Raw genomic sequence first — 24,194 nt, forward strand, 5'->3', positions numbered from 1 at the left:
ACCCTTCAGAAAACCACTGTCAGTAACTAGAGTTGGTTGCTACATCTGTAAGTGCAAGTTAAAACTCTACTATGCAAAGCCAAACCCATTTATCAACAATATCCTAAAACGCCGCCGGTTTGGCTGGGCCCGAGCTCAGCTAAGATGGACTAATACAAAGTGGAAAGGTGTTCTGTGGTCTGACGAGTCCACATTTCAAATTATATTTGGAAACAGAGGACGCAGTGTCCTCCAGAACAAAGAGGAAAATAACCATTCGGATTGTTATAGGCGCAAAGTTCAAAAGCCAGCATCTGTGATAGTATGGGGGTGTATTAGTGCCCGAGGCATGGGTAACTTACACATGTGTGATGGTATGGGGGTGTATTAGTGCCCGAGGCATGGGTAACTTACACATCTGTGAAGGCACCATTTATGTCATCCAAGCAACGTTATCATGGACGCCCCTGCTTATTTCAGCAAGACAAGTGTTACAACAGCGTGGCTTCATACAAATAAGAGTGCGGGTACTTTCCTGGCCCGCCTGCAGTCCAGACTTGTCTCCCATGGAAAATGTGTGGCGCATTATGAAGCGTAAAATACGACAGCGGATACCCCAGACTGTTGAATGACTGAAGCTCTACATAAAACAAGAATGGGAAAGAATTCCACTGTCAAAGCTTCAACAATTAGTTTCCTCAGTTTCCAACCGTTTATTGAGTGTTGTTAAAATAAAAGATGATGTAACACAGTGGTGAACATGCCCTTTCCCAACTACTTTGGCACATGTTGCAGCCGTGAAATTCTAAGTTAATTATCATTTGCAAAAAAAAATAAAGTTTAGGAGTTTCTCTCCGGGTAATCCAGCTTCCTCCCACCTCCAAAGACATGCACCTGGGGATAGGCCCCTCCCACCTCCAAAGACATGCACCTGGGGATAGGTTGATTGGCAACACTAAATGGTCCCTAGTGTGTGGATGTGAGTGGGAATGTTGTCTGTCTATCTGTGTTGGCCCTGCGATGAGGTGGCGACTTGTCCAGTGTGTACTCCGCCTTCCGCCCGATTGTAGCTGAGATAGGCGCCAGCGCCCCCCGCGACTCCAAAGGGAATAAGCGGTAGGAAATGGATGGATGGAGTTTGAACATCAAATATGTTGTCTTTGTAGTGCATTCAATTGAATATGGGTTGAAAAGGATTAGCAAATTATTGTCTTCCGTTTATATTTACATCTAACACAATTTCCCAACTCATATGGAAACGCGGTTTGTACACGAGTTAATATACACATTTGTGTACTTTAAAATGAACAGAACAATTTCACCAAAAAGGTGAGAATAAACTACATAGAAGACGTTCCATACAATAAACATTTAATGTTTATATATTCATAATTCACTTTTAAACTTATTCATAATAGTGTTGTATACATGATTTTTTGAATAATGAAGTGTTACATATTTTATTTTGTAATTGTAGATGATTCCATAGATGAACTCCTTTATATGATGTACATATTTGTTTTACATGTGTTCATACCTTTGCTTTTGAGTACACATAAATCCCTCTTAGTTCATATTTACTGGTTCACATCTGAAACATCTTCTGGACCACTTCTGGAAGCATATTATTATTTACTTTATACATCATTTGAACAGTTGTCTTTTATACAAGATCATTTACTTTTAAAATGTGTGACTTAATGAATCATTTGTTGGGTCTCTATAATCCATTCTATGACTTATCTTTACTACTCTCTTTTGTAATATGAATATTGTTGTGTGATTGTTTTATATGTATGTCCCCAGACCTTTTTGCAATAAACAATGTATGTTTCAACTGAAGTTGGGCACAATAATTGTAGTTAGGATTCATAGACGGCGTGGCGCAGTGGTAGAGTGGCCGTGCTCAACCCCGGGGTCACTGGTTCAAATCCCACCTAGTACCAACCTCGTCATGTCCGTTGTGTCCTGAGCAAGACACTTCACCCTTGCTCCTGATGGGTGCTGGTTGGCGCCTTACATGGCTCCTCCATCAGTGTGTGAATGTGTGTGTGAATGGGTAAATGTGGAAGTAGTGTCAAAGCGCTTTGAGTACCTTGAAGGTAGAAAAGCGCTATACAAGTACAACCCATTTATTCATTTATAAATATGTATTTTATTAAATTTTGTATTGTACTCCATTTTTTAATGTTTTCTTTATCTGATTTATTTAGTGTCCAGCTTACTTCATCATCTATATTAACTCCTAAAAATATGATTACCTTTATTCCTTTCATTTCAATATTATCCATCATAATTTGTGTTTAAATTTTTACAATCACCAAATATGATATATTTAGTTTCATTAATGTTTAGTGACGGTTTATTGATGTGCAGCCAACTTTTTTTATGGTCAAGTTCTCTCTGGATAAAATAAGATGAGTTAAATCTAGTGGTAATGAAGGTGAAGAATGGAAGATTATTATAAACATAATTATATATAGTTACACTCAGTAGTGACAATTAGACACTTTCATCCTGTTCATTTGAGTAAAGAAAAAGAGCAAAGTGTAATATTGTAAACAATAGAAGAATATTAATATCAGCAGTCAATATTCCAGCATTGTGAAGCTGAGCTATGGTAAAAAACATATTCAGCTTTAAAGGTGTAACTCCCTCCAAATAGCACTGACACAATGGCTTTCTTGAACCGCTTTATTGAAGGCTTCCTTTTCTTCAATTCACTGTGAAAACTCGTTGGCCTGCATGCTTCTTTTAGGAGGAAATTGTGATCTTCTGGCTCTTATAGCCCAAACGCTGAAAGTCCTTGTTATGTTCAGTCGCTCTTTTTCTCCCTTCTCATTGCATCAAACAAATGTTCACTCATACCCGAAGTAGCTTCCTTATATCCGTTGACAGAACCAAACGAGACACTTCAAAATAAAAGTATGCCCACAAACTTAGGAAAAAGGCATGAAATGACATTTTTAACCATAGTAACATAAATGAAGCCTTCTTATGAACTTTTATACATTTTGGTTTAAATTCCCTTTTATGAAATTAACTTATTCTGTTTTCAGAAAAATAAAACAAATTATAATAATTAGTCGCAACAGTTACACTCCCACCAAATCACACAAACCTTAATGTGGGATTTCTTTTAAACATTTTGAACTACAAAATAAACTTCTTCTGTTCTTATACATTTACAATGAAATTGCACTCAAGCAAAAACATGAAACTTAAACTCACTCTGCTTCAAGCAGAATAACCACCTTCTGTACAGGTCTGTCAGGAAACCCGGTTTTAGTTGTAGGCTTTCCCTTTTTATCATCAGTTTTAGTTTCCTCACCCTACCATCTGACCCTGGGTAGACATCGGTGATTCTGGCCAGCTTCCATTTGTTGCGTGGTGCCAGGTCGTCTTTCAGAAGGACGATGTCGTGGACCTTCAAATTCCTTCTGTTCTTGTGCCACTTTTGCCTTGATTGTAGATTCAGAAGACATTCCCTTTTCCAACGGGTCCAAAACTTATTGGCCAAATACTGAACTCGACGCCACCTCTTCTTAAGGTACAGATCTTCTCTTACGAATTCTCCAGGTGGGGGCAGTATAATTGTTGACTTCATCGTGAGTATATGGTTTGGGGTTAAAGGTTCTGGTCCGGATGGGTCATTTAAAGGGGAACATCATCACAATTTCAAAAGGGTTAAAAACAATAAAAATCAGTTCCCAGTGGCTTGTTGTATTTTTTGAAATTTTTTTCAAAATTTTACCGGTCTCGGAATATCCCAAAATAAAGCTTTAAAGTGCCTTATTTTCACTCTCTGCAAAGACACTGGCCATTTCCCTGTGACGTCATACAGTGCTGCCAATGTAAACAAACAATGGGAATACCACAGCAAGATATAGCGACATTAGCTCGGATTTAAACTCGGATTTCAGCGACTTAAGCGATTCAACAGATTACGCATGTATTGAAACAGATGGTTGGAGTATGAAAGTATTGAAGAAGAAACTGAAGCTATTGAGCGAATAGCTATTGACGCTATTCATAGCCATAGCATGGCCAAATAGCTGCGTTAGCATCACCGGTAAAATGTGCGGACCAAACGATCAGGACTTTCGCATCTTTTGACACTGGAGCAACTTAAATCCGTCGATTGGTAAGTGTTTTTTTCGCATTAAATGTGGGTGGAAGGAAACGTAATATAGTTGCAAATGCATCTACAGGTTATCCATACATCTCTGTGCCATGTCTGCTTTAGCACCGCCGGTAAATAGCATGTTAGCATCGATTAGCGTAGCATGTTAACATCGATTAGCTGGCAGTCAACATCAACAAAACTCACCTTTGTGATTTCGTTGACTTTATGGTTGCAAATGCATCTGCAGGTTATCCATACATCTCTGTGCCATGTCTGTCATCGCCGGTAAAATGTGGAGACACTCTGGCACATTCAATGGGGGTCTGGCGGCAGACACTTTGGCATCTTCGGGCCAGTGGTGCAACTTGAATCCCTCCCTGTTAGTGTTGTTACACCCTCCGACAACACACCCACGAGGTTCCAAAAAATAGTCAAAAAAACGGAAAATAACAGAGCTGAGACCCGGTGTTTGTAATGTGTTGAAAATGAAAATGGTGGGTGTGTTACCTCGGCGACGTCACATTCTGACGTCATCGCCTCCAGCGCGATAAACAGAAAGGCGTTTAATTCGCCAAAATTCACCCATTTAGAGTTCGGAAATCGGTTAAAAAAATGAATGTTTTTTTTTTGCACCGTATATATTGACGCTTACATAGGTCTGCTGATAATGTTCCCCTTTAAGTGTTCAGCAGTAAGTGGTCTACTGTTAATGATGGCCATAACCTCATACAGAACTGTTCGTAGTGAGGTACTGTCGAGCCTTTGCGCCGACTGGTCAAGAACAGCCGTAAGAACACTTCTTATTGTTCTAATTTGCCTCTCACATATGCCGCCCATGTGACTCGCCGCTGGCGGGTTCATAAGAAACTCGCATCCGAGAGCCTTCACTCTTTCTGGATTCATTCCTGTCCTGAGTTCAGCAAACTCTTTCCTTGCACCAACAAAATTGTTGCCTTGGTCGCATCTTAGCTGAAGAACATTTCGTCTTATGGCAATGAATGTTCTTAAAGCGTTGATAAACGCATCAGTTGTCATATCATCAACGACTTCAATGTGTATGGCTCTTGAGCATAGACACGTAAGTATGAGACCAGATCTTTTCATGTCCTTCCTTCCATCTTTAACATAGATCGGACCAAAGCAGTCTATGCCGGTGTAAGTGAAAGGTGGAGTAGTCTCTGTTCTATCTTCAGGTAAGTCACCCATTATCTGTTCTTCAGTACTCCTTCTGTACTTTCGACACTTGACACATTTGAAAATGTGTGACGAGACGGCACTGCTGCATCCTAGGACCCACCATCCATTGGCTCGCAGTTCGTTCATCGTCCTTGACGATGCACCTTCTCTTGGAAGTGCTTAATAAGCAAGGCTATGATATGGCTGCTCTTTGGGAGTAATGCCGGATGCTTTACGTGTGGATGCAATGCAGCTTGACTCAAGCGGCCTCCCACTCTTAAGATGCCTTCTTCATCCAAGAATGGATTTAACTTGCACAGTTTACTGTCTTTAGTCTTGAAAACTGCTTTCTTAAGTTCCAAGCTCTTTATCTCATCTGAGAATACTTCTGCTTGAACTAGCTTGATGATAGCAAGTTCTGCTTCTTTTCTTTCTTCCAGACTTGTACTTTCATTAGTTCTTTGTTTCACACCTTTGTGTTCTTTTCCACATCGTTTCAATCCGACAATTGCTCTTACCACTCTTGACCAATCAGAGAATTTCTCCAGGCGATTCAGCAATGATCTATCTTCTTCTGCATTGGTGTTACACACGACAGCTTTGCGGAGTTCAGGATCATCTTCCTTGATTTCTCCCACCGTGCACTCTCTTTTGGGTAGTTGTGTTTGCCAGAGAAACTTTGGTCCCGTGAGGTTGACATAAGGCTTCAGACTTGGTGTCACTTGTCTCACTACAATGCGATGGCTGACTCTGATGGCATCGTTGTAGTCTACGTAGGGATTCTGGTTACCAATAATACTCCATCCAAGGTCTGTACGCTGGGCGTAGGGCTGGTTTTCTTTGCCAGATGTGAGCAATTGTACCCGATGAGCAAACCTACTCCGCAGTCTTGCAGAGGTGGTATCTCATCTTGGAGATGCTCTAGATGGGACCATGCTTTTGCGGTTTCACCTGTAGGTATATGAGTTCTGTTCGCCGGAATGAACTCACGTGTGTAGACTGGTGGTAAGGCAATCTTCTCACCTGAATAAAAGCCTCTTACTTGCAGGTTGGTTACTTTTTGGGAGCTCACTACTGTAAGTCTTGCAGTCATTGTAGAAAGCTTAAGCTTGACTTGCTCTTTGTCCACTTCCAACGCATCTGCTACTTCACTCAGAATGAAAGTTGTATCGCTTTGAGAATCCAACAGAGCATACACAAGGGACCTCTTGGGTTGGTTGAGTTGTGGATGAAAGCCAGACTGGGATTATTGCAGCCGTTTGTATGTTAGCTTTTTGAAGTATTACTGTACATGAAGTAGCGTCTTTGGTTCTTTCTTTGTTTTGGGGTGCTTGAGGTAATATTTCATTAGGATGTTCTTGAATTGTACTTGGCTTGGCTTGCGGTGGCTTTTGTTCATCTTTGGTTCGCTCCTCATGCAGACAAGTTGGATGTTTCTTTTCGCATGTGTCGCAAACACTCCTATTGCTGCAGTTGTTTGAGCGGTGTCCAAACTGAAGACAACCAAAGCATAAACATTCAGCTTGGATGAACTTGACTCTGTCCGCCACATCTTTCTCTATGAACTTCCTGCATTTATGTAATGTATGATTGTTCCTTTCACAGAAAATGCATGTCATGACATTCTTTTCCTTGGAGGTTGTAGTCTTTTCATTGAAACTTGTCAGTGTCTTTTCATTAGAACTTGTGTTCAACGTCTTTGCTCCAAAGCTTTGTAGTCTTTGGGACCTTGACTTGTCGGTATCACTTGATTTTAGTGACTGCACTGAAGTGATAGGGTTGCAGGCGACTTTAGCTTCCCATGTTAGAAATCTGACAAAATGACTGAAAGAGGGGAATTGTTTTTTCCTTTGTTCCATTTCCATAACCTTTCAATTCCAAGGTGCGATCAGCCAATCTGGTATCTTAGAAAGGATCTTCCTGTTTTCATTACAGTCATTCAGGATCTCCAATGCCTTGATGTTAACCATGGCAGCCTCACAACTGCGAAGAAAATCTGTGAACTCTCGGAGCTCAAGACTATTCTTAGAACCAATCTTAGGCCACGCTTGGAGCTTGTCTCTGTATGCTTTTGCAATTGTAAATGGGTTTCCGTATCGCTCCTCCAGAATCTCCCATGCAGCAGTATAGGCAGATTCAGTTCCGAGCAGGAAGTAACCATCAGGGGCTTTCTTGGCTTGACCACCTATGTATCTTCGTAGGTAGTATATCTTCTCATTCTCTTGTATGTTCTTCTGGTCTATCAAAACTTGAAAAGATAGTTTCCAGTCACTATACTTCAATGGATCCACACTGAATGTTGGAGGTTTGGGATTTGGGATTCTGTTGACACTTAAAGCACCTGCTAGCATCTTAACGAGCTCTGCCGTACTGTCATTGGAGGTTTTCTTAACTTTTGATATGGAAGACCTATGTGTAGACAGATGACTTGAGGATGCAGATACTTGGTCATCTTCTTCAAAATCATCTCCTAACTTGTCACTCTGCTCTTCTTTGACACTCCCTTGGTCATATATCAGCATTCTCGCATTTGCTGCATTAAGACTTTTCACTGTCTCCAATTTCTTTATCTTTCTCTGTTTTTCCTCTAGAGTTCTTTGTAGAGCTATATGTTCTTCTTCTAATTGAGCTTTTATTTCAGCTTCCTCTTCTTCTCTCTGTATTCTTCGCCTCACTTCATCTTCTTCTTGCTGTAAGCGACACTTTCGGGCTGCTGCTTCTTGTTCAGCTATCTTCTTTCTAGCTTCTTCTTCAAGAATATTTAATTCCAATTGTTTTCTTTCTTGCTCTTGTAGCACTTTTAGAACAGCTTGGCTTGCAGCAGCTTCTTGGCGACCCACAAAAGATTTGGTGCTTTCTTGCACTGTGTAGCCTTTCAAAATAGACATGACAGAGCTTTTACAAGTTGAGTTAAATATAGAACCAGCTTCTGGCCATTCTGGCTCCTCTTCTGGAATATTTCTATCCAGACGGCTTGTAGCTATACAGAGAGAATGAAAGCAGATGTCTGTGTACATGTGTCAACTTTTCGTCGCGTTTCCTGTTCTTGGGTTGAAACTTGGCGTAGCTCTTCATAAGCACTAGTGACATCTGCAGAAAGACGTTGGATTTCACCAATATTGGAATTAACCAATGATTCATCCAAAAGTTATTTTGATGATAATGGCGTGTTAACAGCTTTAGCTTGAGCTCTCCATCTTCCATAACTGGCGTTGAACTTGAACTGAAGTGTGTTGATTTTCATCATTAGCATTCCTTTACCCTTTTCTGTTAGAGTTCTTAGTCTTGTACCTCTCCTCAGCTCTTGATTTTCCTCTTGCTGCTTTTCCTCTTCAGCACCACTCTCATAAGCCTGTACAGGTGTCAGGAGGACATCTTCCCTGTCCCTGTCACTGTCCCTTACCTGTTCTGTAGGCTCACCTGACTTTGACATTTTTTAATCAATAAAATTAAACACACTTTTAAAGGTTTTTAAATTGTCCAATATGTATCAACAGAAAATATTAGCAATAGATTTTTTTTAAATCACCCTTGGATGAATTCGTCCTATTCACATATCAATAATTGTAGATACCTTAAATGTGAATTCCTTAGAGCTTAAACAAATAGAAATGTTTAAATTAAATCTTTGAATATCACTTTGCAAAACACTCAAAATATATGCAGTTTATATCACTTCAAAACTTAAATATATGCATGTAAAGGCAATTGGAAAATATTAAAGAACATGGAAAAGCTTCAATATTAAGTTAAATGGCCAACAGCCTACTTTCACTTATTTAGCAAAACGCCCTTTTAAATGTCTCTTGCATGACAAGGTTCTTTTAACTTAAATTAAATGATCAGATAAGTCCAGACGTTTACCACACACTCCACATTATCTTCATACATTTCAGTCTCTTCTTAATCACTCTTTTAGTGTCCAGTGTTCCTTATTGGCTTCTTAACAGCCTACTGAAAACGCTGTGATTGCCTGTGTCTTCCTTTTGTGTGTGTGTGTGTGTGTGCGTGTGTCTCCTCTGCTCCGTGCTGATGACGTCACAGCTGCGCTGCCCAGGTTCTTTAATGTTGCCGACAGTCTCAGCGTTGTCCACTGCGTCTTGAACAGTGCGAGTTTTCACTGTAACTCCCTCCACATAGCACTGACACAATGGCTTTCTTTGACTGATTTATTGAAGGCTTCCTTTCCCTTCAATTCACCGTGAAAACTGTTAATAAAATAAAGCACGTTACAAATGTAAAAATAACATGCACAGCATGTGGCTCAAACATTTTACCGAAGTAAAACACAAACACAAATGACAAATACCTCGTTGGCCTGCATGCTTCTTTTAGGAGGAAATGGTGATCTTCTGGCTGCCATAGCCCAAACGCTGAAAGTCCTTGTGACACTTTTTAGTCCTTGTTACCATCAGTCGCTCTCTTTCTTCCTTCTCATTGCATCAAACAGATGTTCCTCATACCCGGAAGTAGCTTCCTTATATCCCTTCACAGACCAATCGAGACACTTCAAAACAAACACATGCCCACAAACCCAACAAAAAGGCATGCAATGACATTTTTAACCATAGTAACTTAAATAAAGCCTTCTTATGAACTTTTATACATTTTTATTTAAATCCCCTTTTATGAACTTAACTTATTCTGTTTTTAGAGAAATAAAACAAATTACAATAATTACTAGTAGCAACAGTTACAGAGTGTAAGAAAGACAATTAATAAAATTGACTATAGAGACCCAACAAATAATTCATAAAGTTACACATTTTAAAATTGTATTAAAAAAACAACTGTTCAAATGATGTATAAAGTAAATAATAATATGCTTCCTGAAGTGGTCCAGAAGATGTTTCAGATGTGAACCAGTACATATGTATATCATATAAAGGTGATAATCTATGGGATTATTAACAATTACAAATAAAAAATATGTCACACTTCAATAATTCAAACACCTTTAAAAACACTATTATGCATAAGTCTAATACTGTATGATGAATATATATATATATATATATATATATATATATATATATATATATATATATATATATATACATATATATATATATATATATATATATATATATATATATATATACACTTACATTTTTTAATGTATGTCAAATATGCCCTGTACTGTTTACTTTCAACTTTTCAGTCAAATTGTTCTGTCCAATGTTTAAAAAAAGAACACAAAGTTGCAGATTAATGCATGTACTTGACTGAAAAAAGCATTAATACAAATATATCTAATCTGTACATGTAGAAGCATATTAAACAGATTGTTAGACAAACAACAATGTCACACATGTTATATGTGCTGATGTTGTTAGAAAGTCAAAATGAAAGTCTGGACAGTTTATTTCAAATCCTGCAGTTTCATTTGCTGCTGCTGTTCTCACCAGCACACTTGTGTTTCTTACACTGGTACTTAGAAGACAATCTTTCACCACACACACTGCAACTCAACACTTTCTCTCATGGGTGTCTTCTCATGTGTGCTACAAGTGCTGATCGTTGACCAAAACTTCTGTCGCAGATTGAACAGGAAAGTGATTTTTCAACAGTGTGTGTTCTAGTGTGTCCTTTCACATCTGTACTTCTTGTAAAACTTTTACCACAGGTTGAACAGGAAAAAGGTTTTTCACCAGTGTGTGTTCTCATATGTCTTTTCATATGTTGATTTTGTGCAAAACCTTTACCACAGATTGAACAGATAAAATGTTTTTCACCAGTGTGTGTTCTCATGTGTACTTTCAAATGTTTACTGAGAACAAAACCTTTACCACATTCTGAGCAAGAAAAAGGTTTTTCACCAGTGTGTGTTCTCATGTGTACTTTCACATTTTGACTTTGTGTAAAACCTTTACCACAGATTGAACAAGAAAAAGGTTTTTCTCCAGTGTGTGTTCTCATGTGTCTTTTCAGATAAGAACGGTAACGAAATGTTTTCTCACAGAGAGAAGATGTGAAGTGAGTGTTGTCAGTGTGACATGTCTTATCATCTTTAGAGTCTTCATCATCAGTGTCAGGAGAGTGTGACGTTGTGTCCTCACTATCTGATAGTGGAGCTAAGAGCTTGTCTGCTTGTGATCCTCCACAGTGGTCTCCATCAGCTTCTGTTGTCATGTGTTGTGTTGAGCTGCTGCTTGGAGGCTCCCCCCCTCCCCTCTCCTCACTTTCACCTTTCACCTCATCATCTTCACTCTTCACAGGGACACCAGTCACTGGGAACTCCTCCAACCATTTAGGCTGACTGATGCCCTCTTCCTCCTCTTCCTCTCTAATGTGCGGCGGCTCTTGGACCTCCTCTTCCTCTTTAAAGCAGGGGGTCAATAGGTCCTCCTCTTCCTTTTTAATGTGAGAGGTCAGTGGGCCCTCTTCTGCATTTTTGCTGTGTAAGTTCAGTGGGTCCTCCGCTTGCCCTTTAATGTGAAGGGTCAGTTTAACATTATGGGTCTGTGGCGTCTCGCCTTCCTCTTTAATGTGGGGGGGATGTGCCTCCTCTCTTCCCTCTTTAATGTGTTGGTAATGTGGTACCTCTTCTTCCTTGTGTATGTGGGGTGACTGTGGTTCCTCCTCCTGCTCATGGGGTAGAGGTTCTTCTTCAACGTCTGCGGGACAGGAGAAAAACAAACATTCTTTAGAAAATTCCAGCTTTGCTCAAATCAAATCAAATCGACTTTACTTATAAAGCATATTTAATATTTACCACAAAGTGCTGTACAATAGGCAGGTTAAAAGATAACACAAGGGAAACTAGCAAACACAACACAACACAACACAAACAAAGCACAATAACAAATAAATACATAAATAAAACATAGAAACAGGTTCACAGCAGGTGCATAATGGGATGCCATAGCAGGATGGAGATCACAGAATGTTAAAGGCCATGGAATAAAAGTGTGTTTTTAAGAGTGATTTAAATACAGGAAGAAAGGAGGCTTGTCTAACACTCAAAGGTAAGTTGTTCCAGAGCTTGCGAGTAGCAGCGGCAAAAGCTCTGTCACCTCTAAGCTTCAGCCTTGTGTCAGGGACCGTCAACAGCAGCTGACGTTACTGCCCCCCCGATCTTAGGGATTGGGGGCGGGGGGGGAGTGGCAGCAAGGCTGAAGGAGGTCGGAGATATATGTTGGAGCGAAGTTGTTTAGTGAAGTGAATTATATTTATATAGCGCTTTTTCTCTAGTGACTCAAAGCGCTTTACATAGTGAAACCCAATATCTAAGTTACATTCAAACCAGTGTGGGTGGCACTGGAAGCAGGTGGGTAAAGTGTCTTGCCCAAGGACACAACGGCAGTGACTAGGATGGCACAAGCGGGAATCGAACCTGCAACTCTCAAGTTGCTGGCACGGCCACTCTACCAACCGAGCTAAACCGCCCCTAGACATTTGAAAACAAATAGTAGATATAGTAGTATAGTTGATTCGGTAGAGCCCAGGGAGCCAGTGAAGGGACGCTAGTATGGGGGTGATGTGCTCACGCCTGTGGGTCTGTGTTAGCAGGCGAGCAGCAGAGTTCTGCACGAGCTGCAGGCAGGCGAGGGAGGCCTGGCTAATGCCTACGTTCAGGGCGTTGCAGTAGTCAAGACGAGTCGAGATAAATGCCTACATAAAGTAGTCCTAAGTGCCGAGGGGAAGGAGAGCGACTTGGACTAAACAACAAAAGTTCTGTTTTGTTTTCATTTAGGTTCAGGAAGTTAACTGAAAGCCAGACTTTAATGCCGTGCAGGCAGTCAATGAGACGTTGGACCGTGTTATTTTGTGCCATGGGAAAGTAGATCTGGCAGTCATCTGTATAAAAATTAAATGCAATACTGTGCTTCCTTCCTTTTTTTTTTTTTGTCCTGTCCAGCTTCTCAGGCAAATCATATAGTTGATGTAGGTGTCCATATCGGCTGTTCAGATTTACTTTACAAAAGAGAAGTGTAGCATATTTCTCTTGTTGCCTTATTTGAATTTGACTTCAATAAATGTATTTATATTATCATTTGGTGCAGCCAAATTATCTAAGATGGCGGCGCGTGTAGACGCAGCGACCTCTCGCTCTCCCGACCGTGCGGTATTTTGTTCGTTAGAGTTTTTGTCAAAATGATTTTCCCGTCAGCCTACATTGGAATACAAGTACAGTCCGCAGGCTTTGTCAAATATCCGAATAATCAAGACCTGCAATGTTTTAGAACGCGACACAAAGATGCTAAGAGAGCTTGGACTACTCCGCGGGAGTGCTACCACACCGCCTGCTAACCCTCCCCGAAGAAGGAGGCATCGGAAGCGGTGTGCAAGGACGAGGAAGAGAGGCAAGCGTGGAGGCATCCGAGCGAGGCTAGTGGCTAGTCCAACTCGCCCATCTATACCATCTATCCTTTTGGCAAACGTACGATCACTGGACAATAAAATGGATCACATACGACTGCTGAGGACAACAAATCGGAAAGTGAGTAACTGATGTGTGTTTGTTTTCACTGAAAAATGGCTTAATGGCAACATTACCGACTCAGCTGTACAACTGGAGCCGCTAGCATGCTACCGAGCGGACAGGGCGCTCGTAAACGGAGGGATCTGTGTTTACATCCGTGATGTGTGGTGCCGGGACGCCACGGTGGTATACAAACACTGCTCACCACTGGCGGAGTTTATAATCGTGAAGTGCCGTCCTTTCTATCTGCCCAGGGAGATGACAGCAAATCCTACTAGTTGCTGTTTACATCCCTCCCACTAGCAACAACAGTGATAGAAACGCTGCACTTCATGAACTGTACCAAGCCATCAGTGAACAACAAACAGCACATCCAGATGGTTTCACCATTCTTGCCGGAGATTTTAATCATGCTCATCTCAAGACTGTTTTGCCAAAATGTCATCAGCATGTTCACTTCCCAACCAGGGGGGATAACACTTTGGACATGGTTTACACTTCACACAAAGGAGATTACAAAGCCACTCCCCTCCTCCACATCGGCCTCTCTGACCACATATCAATTACGCTAACGCTAGCATACAGACAAAGAGTGAAAGCCACCAAACCGGTTCCGAAGCAGATAAGAGTGTGGCCAGAGGGGGCCTCCTCTGCTCTTCAAGATTGCTTCGACACAACAGACTGGGAAATTATTAAACAAGCAGCCACCCACAATAACAACACAGACATTGAGGAGTACGCAGACATTTTGACCTCCTACATTACCAAGTGCATGGATGATGTGACCCACACAAAAAACATTATCATTCGGGCCAACCAGATGCCATGGTTGCCAGGGGAGGTCCACAGGCTGCTGAGAGCCAGAGACAAGGCCTTCAGAGATGGAGATGGATCTGTCTTGAGAACAGCGCGAGCCAACCTGTCCTGAGGCATCAGAAAAGCAAAACAGGACCACACAAAGAAGATAACCTCCCACTTCAAGGACAGCAGAGATGCACAGACCCTATGGCAGGGCATTCAGGCCATCACGGACTACAAGCCCGTCTCACAGAGCTGCGACAGCGACACCTCTCTGCTCAACAACCTGAACCGCTTCTTTGCACGTTTCGATGCACAAAACAACACTCGCTCACAGAAAACCACACCCCCTCTACACGAACAGTCCCTGTGCCTGTCTGCTGCCAGCGTAAAGAGAACACTCTCTACCATCAAGATCCGGAAGGCAGCAGGGCCAGACAACATCTCCGGTAGTGTGCTGAAGGATTGTGCAGAGGAGCTGAAGGACGTCTTTACAGACATCTTTAACACCTCTCTGAAGCAAGCCATTGTCCCCACATGCTTCAAATCCGCCACTATCATACCTGTGCCAAAGACATCATCCCCGTGAAGTTTTAACGACTACCGTCCTGTGGCACTGACATCCATCATCATATAAAGCTTCGAACGGTTGGTCATGTCACATATCAAATCCATCTTCCCCCCCACCTTGGACCCCTTCCAATTTGCATACCGAGCCAGACGATCAATAGAGGATGCAATATGGTCTGCCCTCCACCCAGCCCTCACCCACCTGGATCAGAAACACTCATGTGAGAATGCTGTTCATAGATTTCAGTTTAGCATTCAACACCATAATACCACAACAACTCACCTACAAACTTGGCAAACTGGGCCTCAGCATCTCACTCTGCAATTGGCTGCTCGACTTCCTTAGTCAGAGGCCACAAGCAGTACGTGTTGGTAACAACACCTCAAGCTCCATCACCCTGAGCACAGGGGCCCCACAAGGCTGTGTGCTCAGTCCTCTGCTCTTCACTCTACTGACACATGACTGCACACCAACCTACAGCTCCAACCACCTCGTTAAGTTTGCGGACGAAACAACTCTGGTGGGTCTCGTCACCAAGGGCGACGAGACTCACTACAGGGAAGAAGTGGACCTCCTGACCACGTGGTGCAGGGACAACAATCTCTTGCTGAATGTCAGCAAGACAAATAGATTGTTGTCAATTTCCAGAGAGGCCACACTCAACACCTGCCACTGACCATCGGTGGTGCTGCAGTGGAGAGAGTAAGGAGCACCAAATTCCTGGGGGTGCACATCAGTGAGGACCTGTCATGGACTACCAACACCGCATCACTGGTGAAGAAGGCCCAACAGCGCCTCTACTTCCTGCGAAAACTAAAGCGGGCAAGTGCTCCACCACCCATCCTGACCACTTTTTACAAAGGCACCATTGAAAGCATCCTTTCTAGTTGCATCACTGTGTGGGGCGGGAGCTACACTCAACACAACAGAAGAGACCTGCAGCGCATCGTGAAAACAGCTGGGAAAATCATTGATGCACCACTCCCATCTCTTCAGGACTTATACACCACCCGCCTCACCCGCAAAGCACTCACAATTGTGAGTGACGCAAGCCACCCTGCACACAACCTGTTCAGCCTCCTCCCCTCTGGACGAAGCTACAAGAGCCTTCGCTTTCACCACCAGGCTGTTAGGCTGCTGAACCCCCCCCCCCTTCAATTCTCAGCCCGATCCAACAGGCTGTCAGGATTTTGAAATCCCCCTCCCCGGAACAACCTGAACTCTAAACCCCATGACCCACGGAAAAAATGACTATGCGAAATTGCACACATCTGCCGCTATATCATAAGTATTTGCATTACTGATGAAACACTCATTGTTTACAGCCATATCCTATTTAAAAACAACAGGAACTAAATATATTGTAATTTCAGTAGGTAGACATATTTACGTTGCACTTTACTGTTGTATTTTCTTTTTTTATGTACGCATGGGAGAGTGCAAAACTAAATTTTGATTCCTTTGTATGTCTTTACATGTAAAGAAATTGACAAATAAAGCTGACTTGACTTGAGGGGATAGAAAGAGAAAAAAAGGAAGACAGAGGGGGAAATTGTGGGGATAAGAGGGGGATTAGACAGAGAGATAAAAACAACAGCAGCAACACAACAATAACAACAAAAACAACAACAATAAAACAACACCAGCACATACGGTATGTACAAATATGATCGTAAAAGTGATAGCAAAAAAACAGTTAGTGAAATAAATAATAATATAGAAAGGACAATGAGCATTTTTACACTAAAACTGGAGCAATACAAATACCAATAGAAAAAGCAGTATTGATCATGAACAATACTAATAGTTTACCTCTATTATCAACAATACAGTTGTTCAAATGCAACAATACGTATACAAAATAACTAAAAAGATTAACAAAATAATAAAAAATTTAAAAAAAATAAAATAAAGGAATACCGAAAGATGGAGGGGAAGAGAGAGAGGCAACCTATATTAATCTTGTAGATTGTTATAGTAACAATTAGGGTTGGGTATCGAGTATCGATTGGAACCGGGACAACTTTCCGGTTCTCCTGGAATCGTTCTAAAGTTTAAATTTAGATTCCTAGTTTCGATACCCAGTCCGCCGACCGGAAAAAAATAATAAGTCCGCCGACCCGGAAGAAGAGGCCGCTGAACACCAACGAAGAAGAGCCCACCGCCGGAAGTGTTAGCATAGCCGAGCCTATGATAGCGGGCGTCGACGGTCGAAAGTGTGGCTTTATTTTACTAAAAAAAAATGAAATATCAGCGAAATGTAACACGTGCGACAGGACTGTTTGGTGCTTAGGAGGGTGCACGTCGAACATGATGAAGCACCTCCGAGTTCATGGAGTACAAATAAATGTGTGTCCCGTCTTGGACAGGAGACACTATCCGTCCAGAACGCTCACACATTCTGCCTGAGAAGGCGGATATGCTCATTTTCCTAAACAACAACTGTCTCTGATTTTATACTGTACCTGCTGCTAATCTGGACTGGGTTTTGCAGGTTGATTCTTATTGTTTATTTGCTTTTCTGCACCAGGTTAGCTCATCAGTGGGAGCACGGTAACATGTTAAATACCTGCAGCATCATACACTTGTGTGTGTAAATGTGTTTTCATGAGGTTTCCTGCAGCATCATACACTTACAGTATGTGTAAATGTGTTTTCATGAGGTTTCCTGCAGGATCATACACTTGTGTGTGTAAATGTGTTTTCATGAGGTTTTCTGTAGCATCATACACTTTTGTGTAAATGTGTTTTCATGAGGTTTTCAAAAATAAAGCTCTCTTGATGAAAGTGTACCCCTGTGAAAATGTATTCATAATTTATAATATTTATATTCTAGTTCATAGATTTGATATTTATATTTTAGTTGAAAACCGCTCTGTGAGGAATTTATTGTAAAGTTCATAAAAAGTTAATAGAATTAAAATTGATGGAGAATGTCAGACTATTTCATTCAGAAAGACTGTAGGTTAGCTAGCTCATTTAAAATATCCTAAACTTTGTTTTGACCGTGCATTTTTTTTTTTTTTTTTTTTTAAAGGAGAACATTATCACAATTTCGAAAGGGTTAAAAACAATAAAAATCAGTTCCCAGTGGCTTGTTGTATTTTTTGAAGTTTTTTTCAAAATTTTACCGGTCCCGGAATATCCCTAAAAAAAGCTTTAAAGTGCTTGATTTTCGCTGTTTGCAATGCGACTATCCATTTCCCTGTAACGTCACACAGTGCTGCCAATGTAAACAAACAATGGCGAATAGCACAGCAAGATATAGCGACATTAGCTCGGATTCAGACTCGGATTTCAGCGGCTTAAGCGATACAACACATTACGCATGTATTGAAACGGATGGTTGGAGTATGAAAGTATTGAAGAAGAAACTGACACTTATGAGCGAATAGCTGTTGACACTATTCATAGCCATAGCATGGCCGAATAGCTGCGTTAGCATCGCCGGTAAAATGTGCGGACCAAACGATCAGGACTTTTGCATCTCGTGACAATGGAGCAACTTAAATCCTTCGATTGGTATGTGTTTTTTTCGCATTAAATGTGGGTGGAAGGAAACGTAATATAGCTGCAAATGCATCTGCAGGTTATCCATACATCTCTGTGCCATGTCTGCTTCAGCACCGCCGGTAAATAGCATGTTAGCATCGATTAGCGTAGCATGTTAGCATCGATTGGCTGGCAGTCAACATCAACAAAACTCACCTTTGTGAATTTGTTGACTTTATCGTTGCAAATGCATCTGCAGGTTATCCATACATCTCTGTGCCATGTCTGCTTTAGCACCGCCGGTAAATAGCATGTTAGCGTCGATTAGCGTAGCATGTTAGCATCGATTAGCTGGCAGTCACGCCGCAACCAAATATGTCTGATTAGCACATAAGTCAACATCAACAAAACCCACCTTTGTGATTTCGTTGACTTTATCGTTGCAAATGCATCTGCAGGTTATCCATACATCTCTGTGCCATGTCTGCTTTAGCACCGCCGGTAAATAGCATGTTAGCGTCGATTAGCATAGCATGTTAGCATCGATTAGCTGGCAGTCACGCCGCAACCAAATATGTCTGATTAGCACATAAGTCAACATCAACAAAACCCACCTTTGTGATTTTGTTGACTTTATCGTTGCAAATGCATCTGCAGGTTATCCATAAAACAACGTCGAAGTTGATAATATCAGTGGGACACGGGCAAAGATCCAACAGTGTTTGGCGGTCATACACAAGCCGTGAGCTGACAGAGACGAAAATAGACGCAAACAACACAAAAACAAACAGAGCTGACAGCAAGAGAGGGCAGAACGAAGCACATACTGGCGCCATCTTGGAAATACCTAAAAAACTCATTATTATATCAACTATCAAAGAGAGAAACTCTTCATTTAACATAATGTCCTTTTTTCCTGCTTCAAAACAGTACAAACCCCGTTTCCATATGAGTTGGGAAATTGTGTTAGATGTAAACATAAACGGAATAAAATGATTTGCAAATCCTTTTCAACCCATATTCAATTGAATGCACTACAAAGACAACATATTTGATGTTCAAAGTCATAAACTTTATTTTTTTTGCAAATAATAATTAACTTAAAATTTCGTGGCTGCAACACATGCCAAAGTAGTTGGGAAAGGGCATGTTCACCACTGTGTTACATCACCTTTTCTTTTAACAACACTCAATAAACGTTTGGGAACTGAGGAAACTAATTGTTGAAGCTTTGAAAGTGGAATTCTTTCCCATTCTTGTTTTATGTCGAGCTTCAGTCCTTCAACAGTCCGGGGTCTCCGCTGTTGTATTTTATGCTTCATAATGTGTCACACATTTTCAATGGGAGACAGGTATGGACTGCAGGCGGGCCAGGAAAGTACCCGCACTCTTTTACAACGAAGCCACGCTGTTGTAACACTTGTCTTGCTGAAATAAGCAGGGGGCGTCCCTGATAACGTTGCTTGGATGGCAACATATGGTGCTCCAAAACCTGTATGGACCTTTCAGCATTAATGGTGCCTTCACAGATGTGTAAGTTACCCATGCCTTGGGCACTAATACACCCCCATACCTTCACACATGTGTAAGTTACCCATGTCTTGGGCACTAATACACCCCCATACCATCACAGATGCTGCCTTTTGAACTTTGCGCCTACAACAATCCGGATGGTTATTTTCCTCTTTGTTCTGGAGGACACCACGTCGTCTGTTTCCAGACCACAGAACACCTTTCCACTTTGCATCAGTCCATCTTAGGTGAGCTCGGGCCCAGCCAAGCCGGCGGCGTTTCTGGATATTGTTGATAAATGGGTTTGGCTTTGCATAGTAGAGTTTTAACTTGCACTTACAGATGTAGCGACCAACTATAGTTACTGACAGTGGTTTTATGAAGTGTTCCTGAGCCCATGTGGTGATATCATTTACACACTGATGTCGGTTTTTGATGCGGTACTGCCTGAGGGCTCAAAGGTCTGTAATATCATCGCTTACGTGCAGTGATTTCTCCAGATTCTCTGAACTTTTGATGATTTTACGGACCGCAGATGGTAAAATCCCTAAATTACTTGCAATAGCTTGTTGAGAAATGTTGTTCTAAAACTGTTCGACAATTTGCATACAAAGTGGTGACCCTCATCCTTGTTTGTGAATTACTTAGCATTTCATGGAATCTGCTTTTATACCCAATCATGGCACCCACCTGTTCCCAATTAGCCTGCACACCTGTGGGATGTTCCATATAAGTGTTTGATGAGCATTCCTCAACTTTATCAGTAGGTATTGCCACCTTTCCCAACTTCTTTGTCACGTGTTGCTGGCATCAAATTCTAAAGTTAATGATTATTTGCGGGAAAAAAAAGTTTATCAGTTTGAACATCAAATATGTTGTCTTTGTAGCATATTCAACTGAATATGGGTTGAAAATGATTTGCAAATCATTGTATTCCGTTTATATTTACATCTAACAGGATTTCCCAACTCATATGGAAACATGGTTTGTAGTTGACTGGGAGGTGTTTATTATAATTTGGGGAGAGTCCGCTGCCTGATGCTTACCTGCTAAACACCTACCTGCTTGTGACGACGGTGGACCACTGACTCCTTGCGCTCTGAATACACACTGCTGATTGGCTGTTACTGCTCTGAATATGAACTGCTGATTGGCTGTTACTGCTCTGTCTGTAACCAATCAGATGGTTTTGTGGGTGGGACAATGCTGGGTGCTGTGTAGAGTACTGACAGGGACAGGCATAACGAAGCGGAGCAGCTTGTTAAGGCTTTAGGTTAATATGTTCGTGTGGAAACTCGTTCGGTACACATCCGAACCAAACCGAAACCCCCGTACCGAAACGGTTAAATACAAATACACGTATACACAAATACATCCCTAATCTTCACCACTAAACCTTTGAAATATGCTGACATATGTGCTGCTAAGGTAAATAAACAGTAGCCATATTGAATGTTTGCCTTCATTTGACCATGTGAGGTAAGGAGGACGGCCTCTAGGTCACATGGTTACACCCCAGCAATTACATTGTTGATGATTGATGGGCATTCATTTTTAAATGTTGGTGTTAAAAAGCAAGTTTATTTTCATCTTTAGTGATAAATGTGTCCCCCGGATGAACATGTGTCACAAACATTGTATTAGATGATATGTGGATGTTGTGCTTACTTGGACTGTGATGAAGCTGTGAGGACTCAGGTGGTTTGTCTTCATGCTCTTCAGTCTTCACAGAGACAACAGTCAGTGGAAACTTGCTGACATCAGCCTCCTCCTGCCCTACAGGACACTCTCCCCCCTCTTCCTCTTTAAAATAAAAGGGCTGTGGATCCTCCTTGTTCCCTTTAAAATGTGAGGGCTGTGGATACTTTACAGTGAAACTGTCCCCCTGCAGATGAGGGAGACATTCTTCTTGGTGTTCAATCGGCTGATGGATGTCTACAGGACACAAACAAAACACATTTTAGCTCCTACATGCTAAGTATTAAATCGTACATGAAATAATGGGCTCTAGCTATTGAAAATGTTATTAATCAAGTGTTCTACGGGAAATGTTTCCGATTAATTGAGTAACTGGATAAAACATAGTGTTGCTTGGTAAAAGACGAACTTAAGCGACTATAAGACACTTCACTTAATAATGAACGGTCAATTGGTTTGAGATGGTATGAGATCAAGACGTCATCTTTAGAGCAGGCTGTTTTTTCAATAATCAATGCAACATTAATGGCTGCATCAACGAACACCGACATGAAGGAAATAGCAGGTCAGTATAGCTTTGACACACATATATAACTTGTCAAACCTGCCAGCTAGCAGGCTAGGTTTACAGCATCAGTAACCATGGTAACTGACTCTGACTTTGTCTTACCTCTCTTATTTTTGGAGGTAAAACTCTTGAGCTTTCCATACTCAGGACTTTGCACTTAACCTGCTCTCTGGAATATTCCCCCGGTGACTGTGTGAGTTTTGTGTAAACATGTTGATACACATTGTTACAAACATCAACCTCTCATAAATATTGTGTGTCTGACAATGTCTCCTTCTTATGAACAATGTAAAACAATCAGTGCATCATCCTCACATGACAATTCATCTTCCTACAGACATCTTATTGAAGAACAGTGTTATTAATAAATATAAAGTTAGTAAAGATGTGAGAGTAAGAAGTAAACAAACCTGTTCTGTGTAACACAACTTGATGTTTTTCATGTTGTCGCTCCTTCTCCTCTTTTGTTGGACAAAGTTCCTCCTCGTACTCTGCTGTGGTTCTTTGGCACATTTTCACACAATCACAACACTTTACACTCACACTTGATCTCTACTTAGCGATGTGTTTTGATCACTTCCGCCTCTCTTTGTTAGCAGCTAACAAGCTAAGCTAACTAGCAGGCTAAGCTAGCTCGAGAAGCATCAAAGTGCGCTCAGACTAATATAACCGGATGCAAACAGTTATTAACGATGTTTACTCTATTTACTAGAGTCTAATAAAGGACATATATGTGTACATGGAGGCACAGATTAAGAACACTGAACTGTGACGACTGCAATAACGTCTTCACCGTCAGACGCCATCTTGCTTTGTCCTCGCCGTGTTTGGTTCGCGCGCAGTGTTGTCAGATCTCGCGAGAGAAACAAGTAACCAGCTCTTTTCCAAATCTCGCGAGAGGAATAAGTACAACCAGCTTTCCACCCCCGGTAAAACTATTTTATTATATACTATTTACTTCTTGTGAAAATAAAAGTAAACTCGTCCATTTCAAATTTTTCCCCCAAAAAACAAAACACATAATACTTATTTCCGTGAAAATATTCAAATATTTAAAAATGTTTTGAAACAAAAGTAGCATAAGGAAAGAAAAACAAGAAACAAAATTAATATTACACTCATGATATTATTTTTGTTTTTGATGGTAATCGTTTTTATAATGTATTTTAGAATGTGGGAGGTTTTCATGTTCTTTTAAAATTTCCTTTGTCGTTATTTATATTATATCCATCAATCTATATATATCTATATATCTACCTCTCTCTCTCTATATATATATATATATACATATATATATATACACATACATATATATATATATATATATATATATATATATATATATATATATATATACATATATATATATATAGTTTTTTTTTACTAAATAGTTGGCAGCAGAGGCTCCATGTATTACCTGAAGAAACATTTTGACTTCTGACCTTTCCACATTATTTCTCTCATCTTTACTGCTGGAGTTCAGCTCACTGAGGATGTAAGCTCCATTTTGCTATTTTAATTATCTTTAATTATTCATAAACAGACTAAAAACAAACCATCATTATCATTACTTCCTCATTTGTTTCACTCTCTACTAATTAAAACTATTCCAGCATGAAAACATTCAGGATGTTACACATCCCCAAAAGTAACATTTTACTATTTTATTAATATCATACATTATTACATTTAATATTCACATGTTAATGAAAATGTGTATTTCCACTCAGGGATTATTAAAGTATTTCTGATTCTGATAATTACATCACTCTCAAAAAGCATTTAAAGCTGAATATATTTTTTACCATAGCTCAGCTTCACAATGCTGGAATATTGACTGCTGATATTA

The 24,194-nt window shown here is 40.7% G+C and overlaps 1 protein-coding gene across 2 annotated transcripts in view; it reads right to left on the bottom strand.

The window, feature by feature from the left end:
- Positions 1 to 23,174, bottom strand: part of LOC133546666 (zinc finger protein 316-like) — a 62,678-nt gene extending 39,504 nt beyond the window's left edge. Inside the window, exons 1-3 of one of the 2 annotated variants that reach the window (XM_061892449.1) lie at positions 22,756 to 23,174; positions 21,748 to 22,014; positions 10,388 to 11,898 (exon numbers count right to left, since the gene is read on the bottom strand). In XM_061892449.1, coding sequence (XP_061748433.1) covers positions 10,763 to 11,898; positions 21,748 to 22,014; positions 22,756 to 22,858 — 1,506 coding nt within the window. In that variant the 5' untranslated portion in view covers positions 22,859 to 23,174 and the 3' untranslated portion in view covers positions 10,388 to 10,762. Of the gene's footprint in view, positions 1 to 10,387; positions 11,899 to 21,747; positions 22,015 to 22,755 lie in introns of those variants that run through there. The other variant, XM_061892450.1, reaches the window with a different exon arrangement.
- Positions 23,175 to 24,194: the final 1,020 nt, after the last annotated feature.

The sequence above is a fragment of the Nerophis ophidion genome, unplaced genomic scaffold (assembly GCF_033978795.1).
Source record: "Nerophis ophidion isolate RoL-2023_Sa unplaced genomic scaffold, RoL_Noph_v1.0 HiC_scaffold_36, whole genome shotgun sequence".
In the NCBI taxonomy this organism is placed as follows: domain Eukaryota; kingdom Metazoa; phylum Chordata; class Actinopteri; order Syngnathiformes; family Syngnathidae; genus Nerophis; species Nerophis ophidion.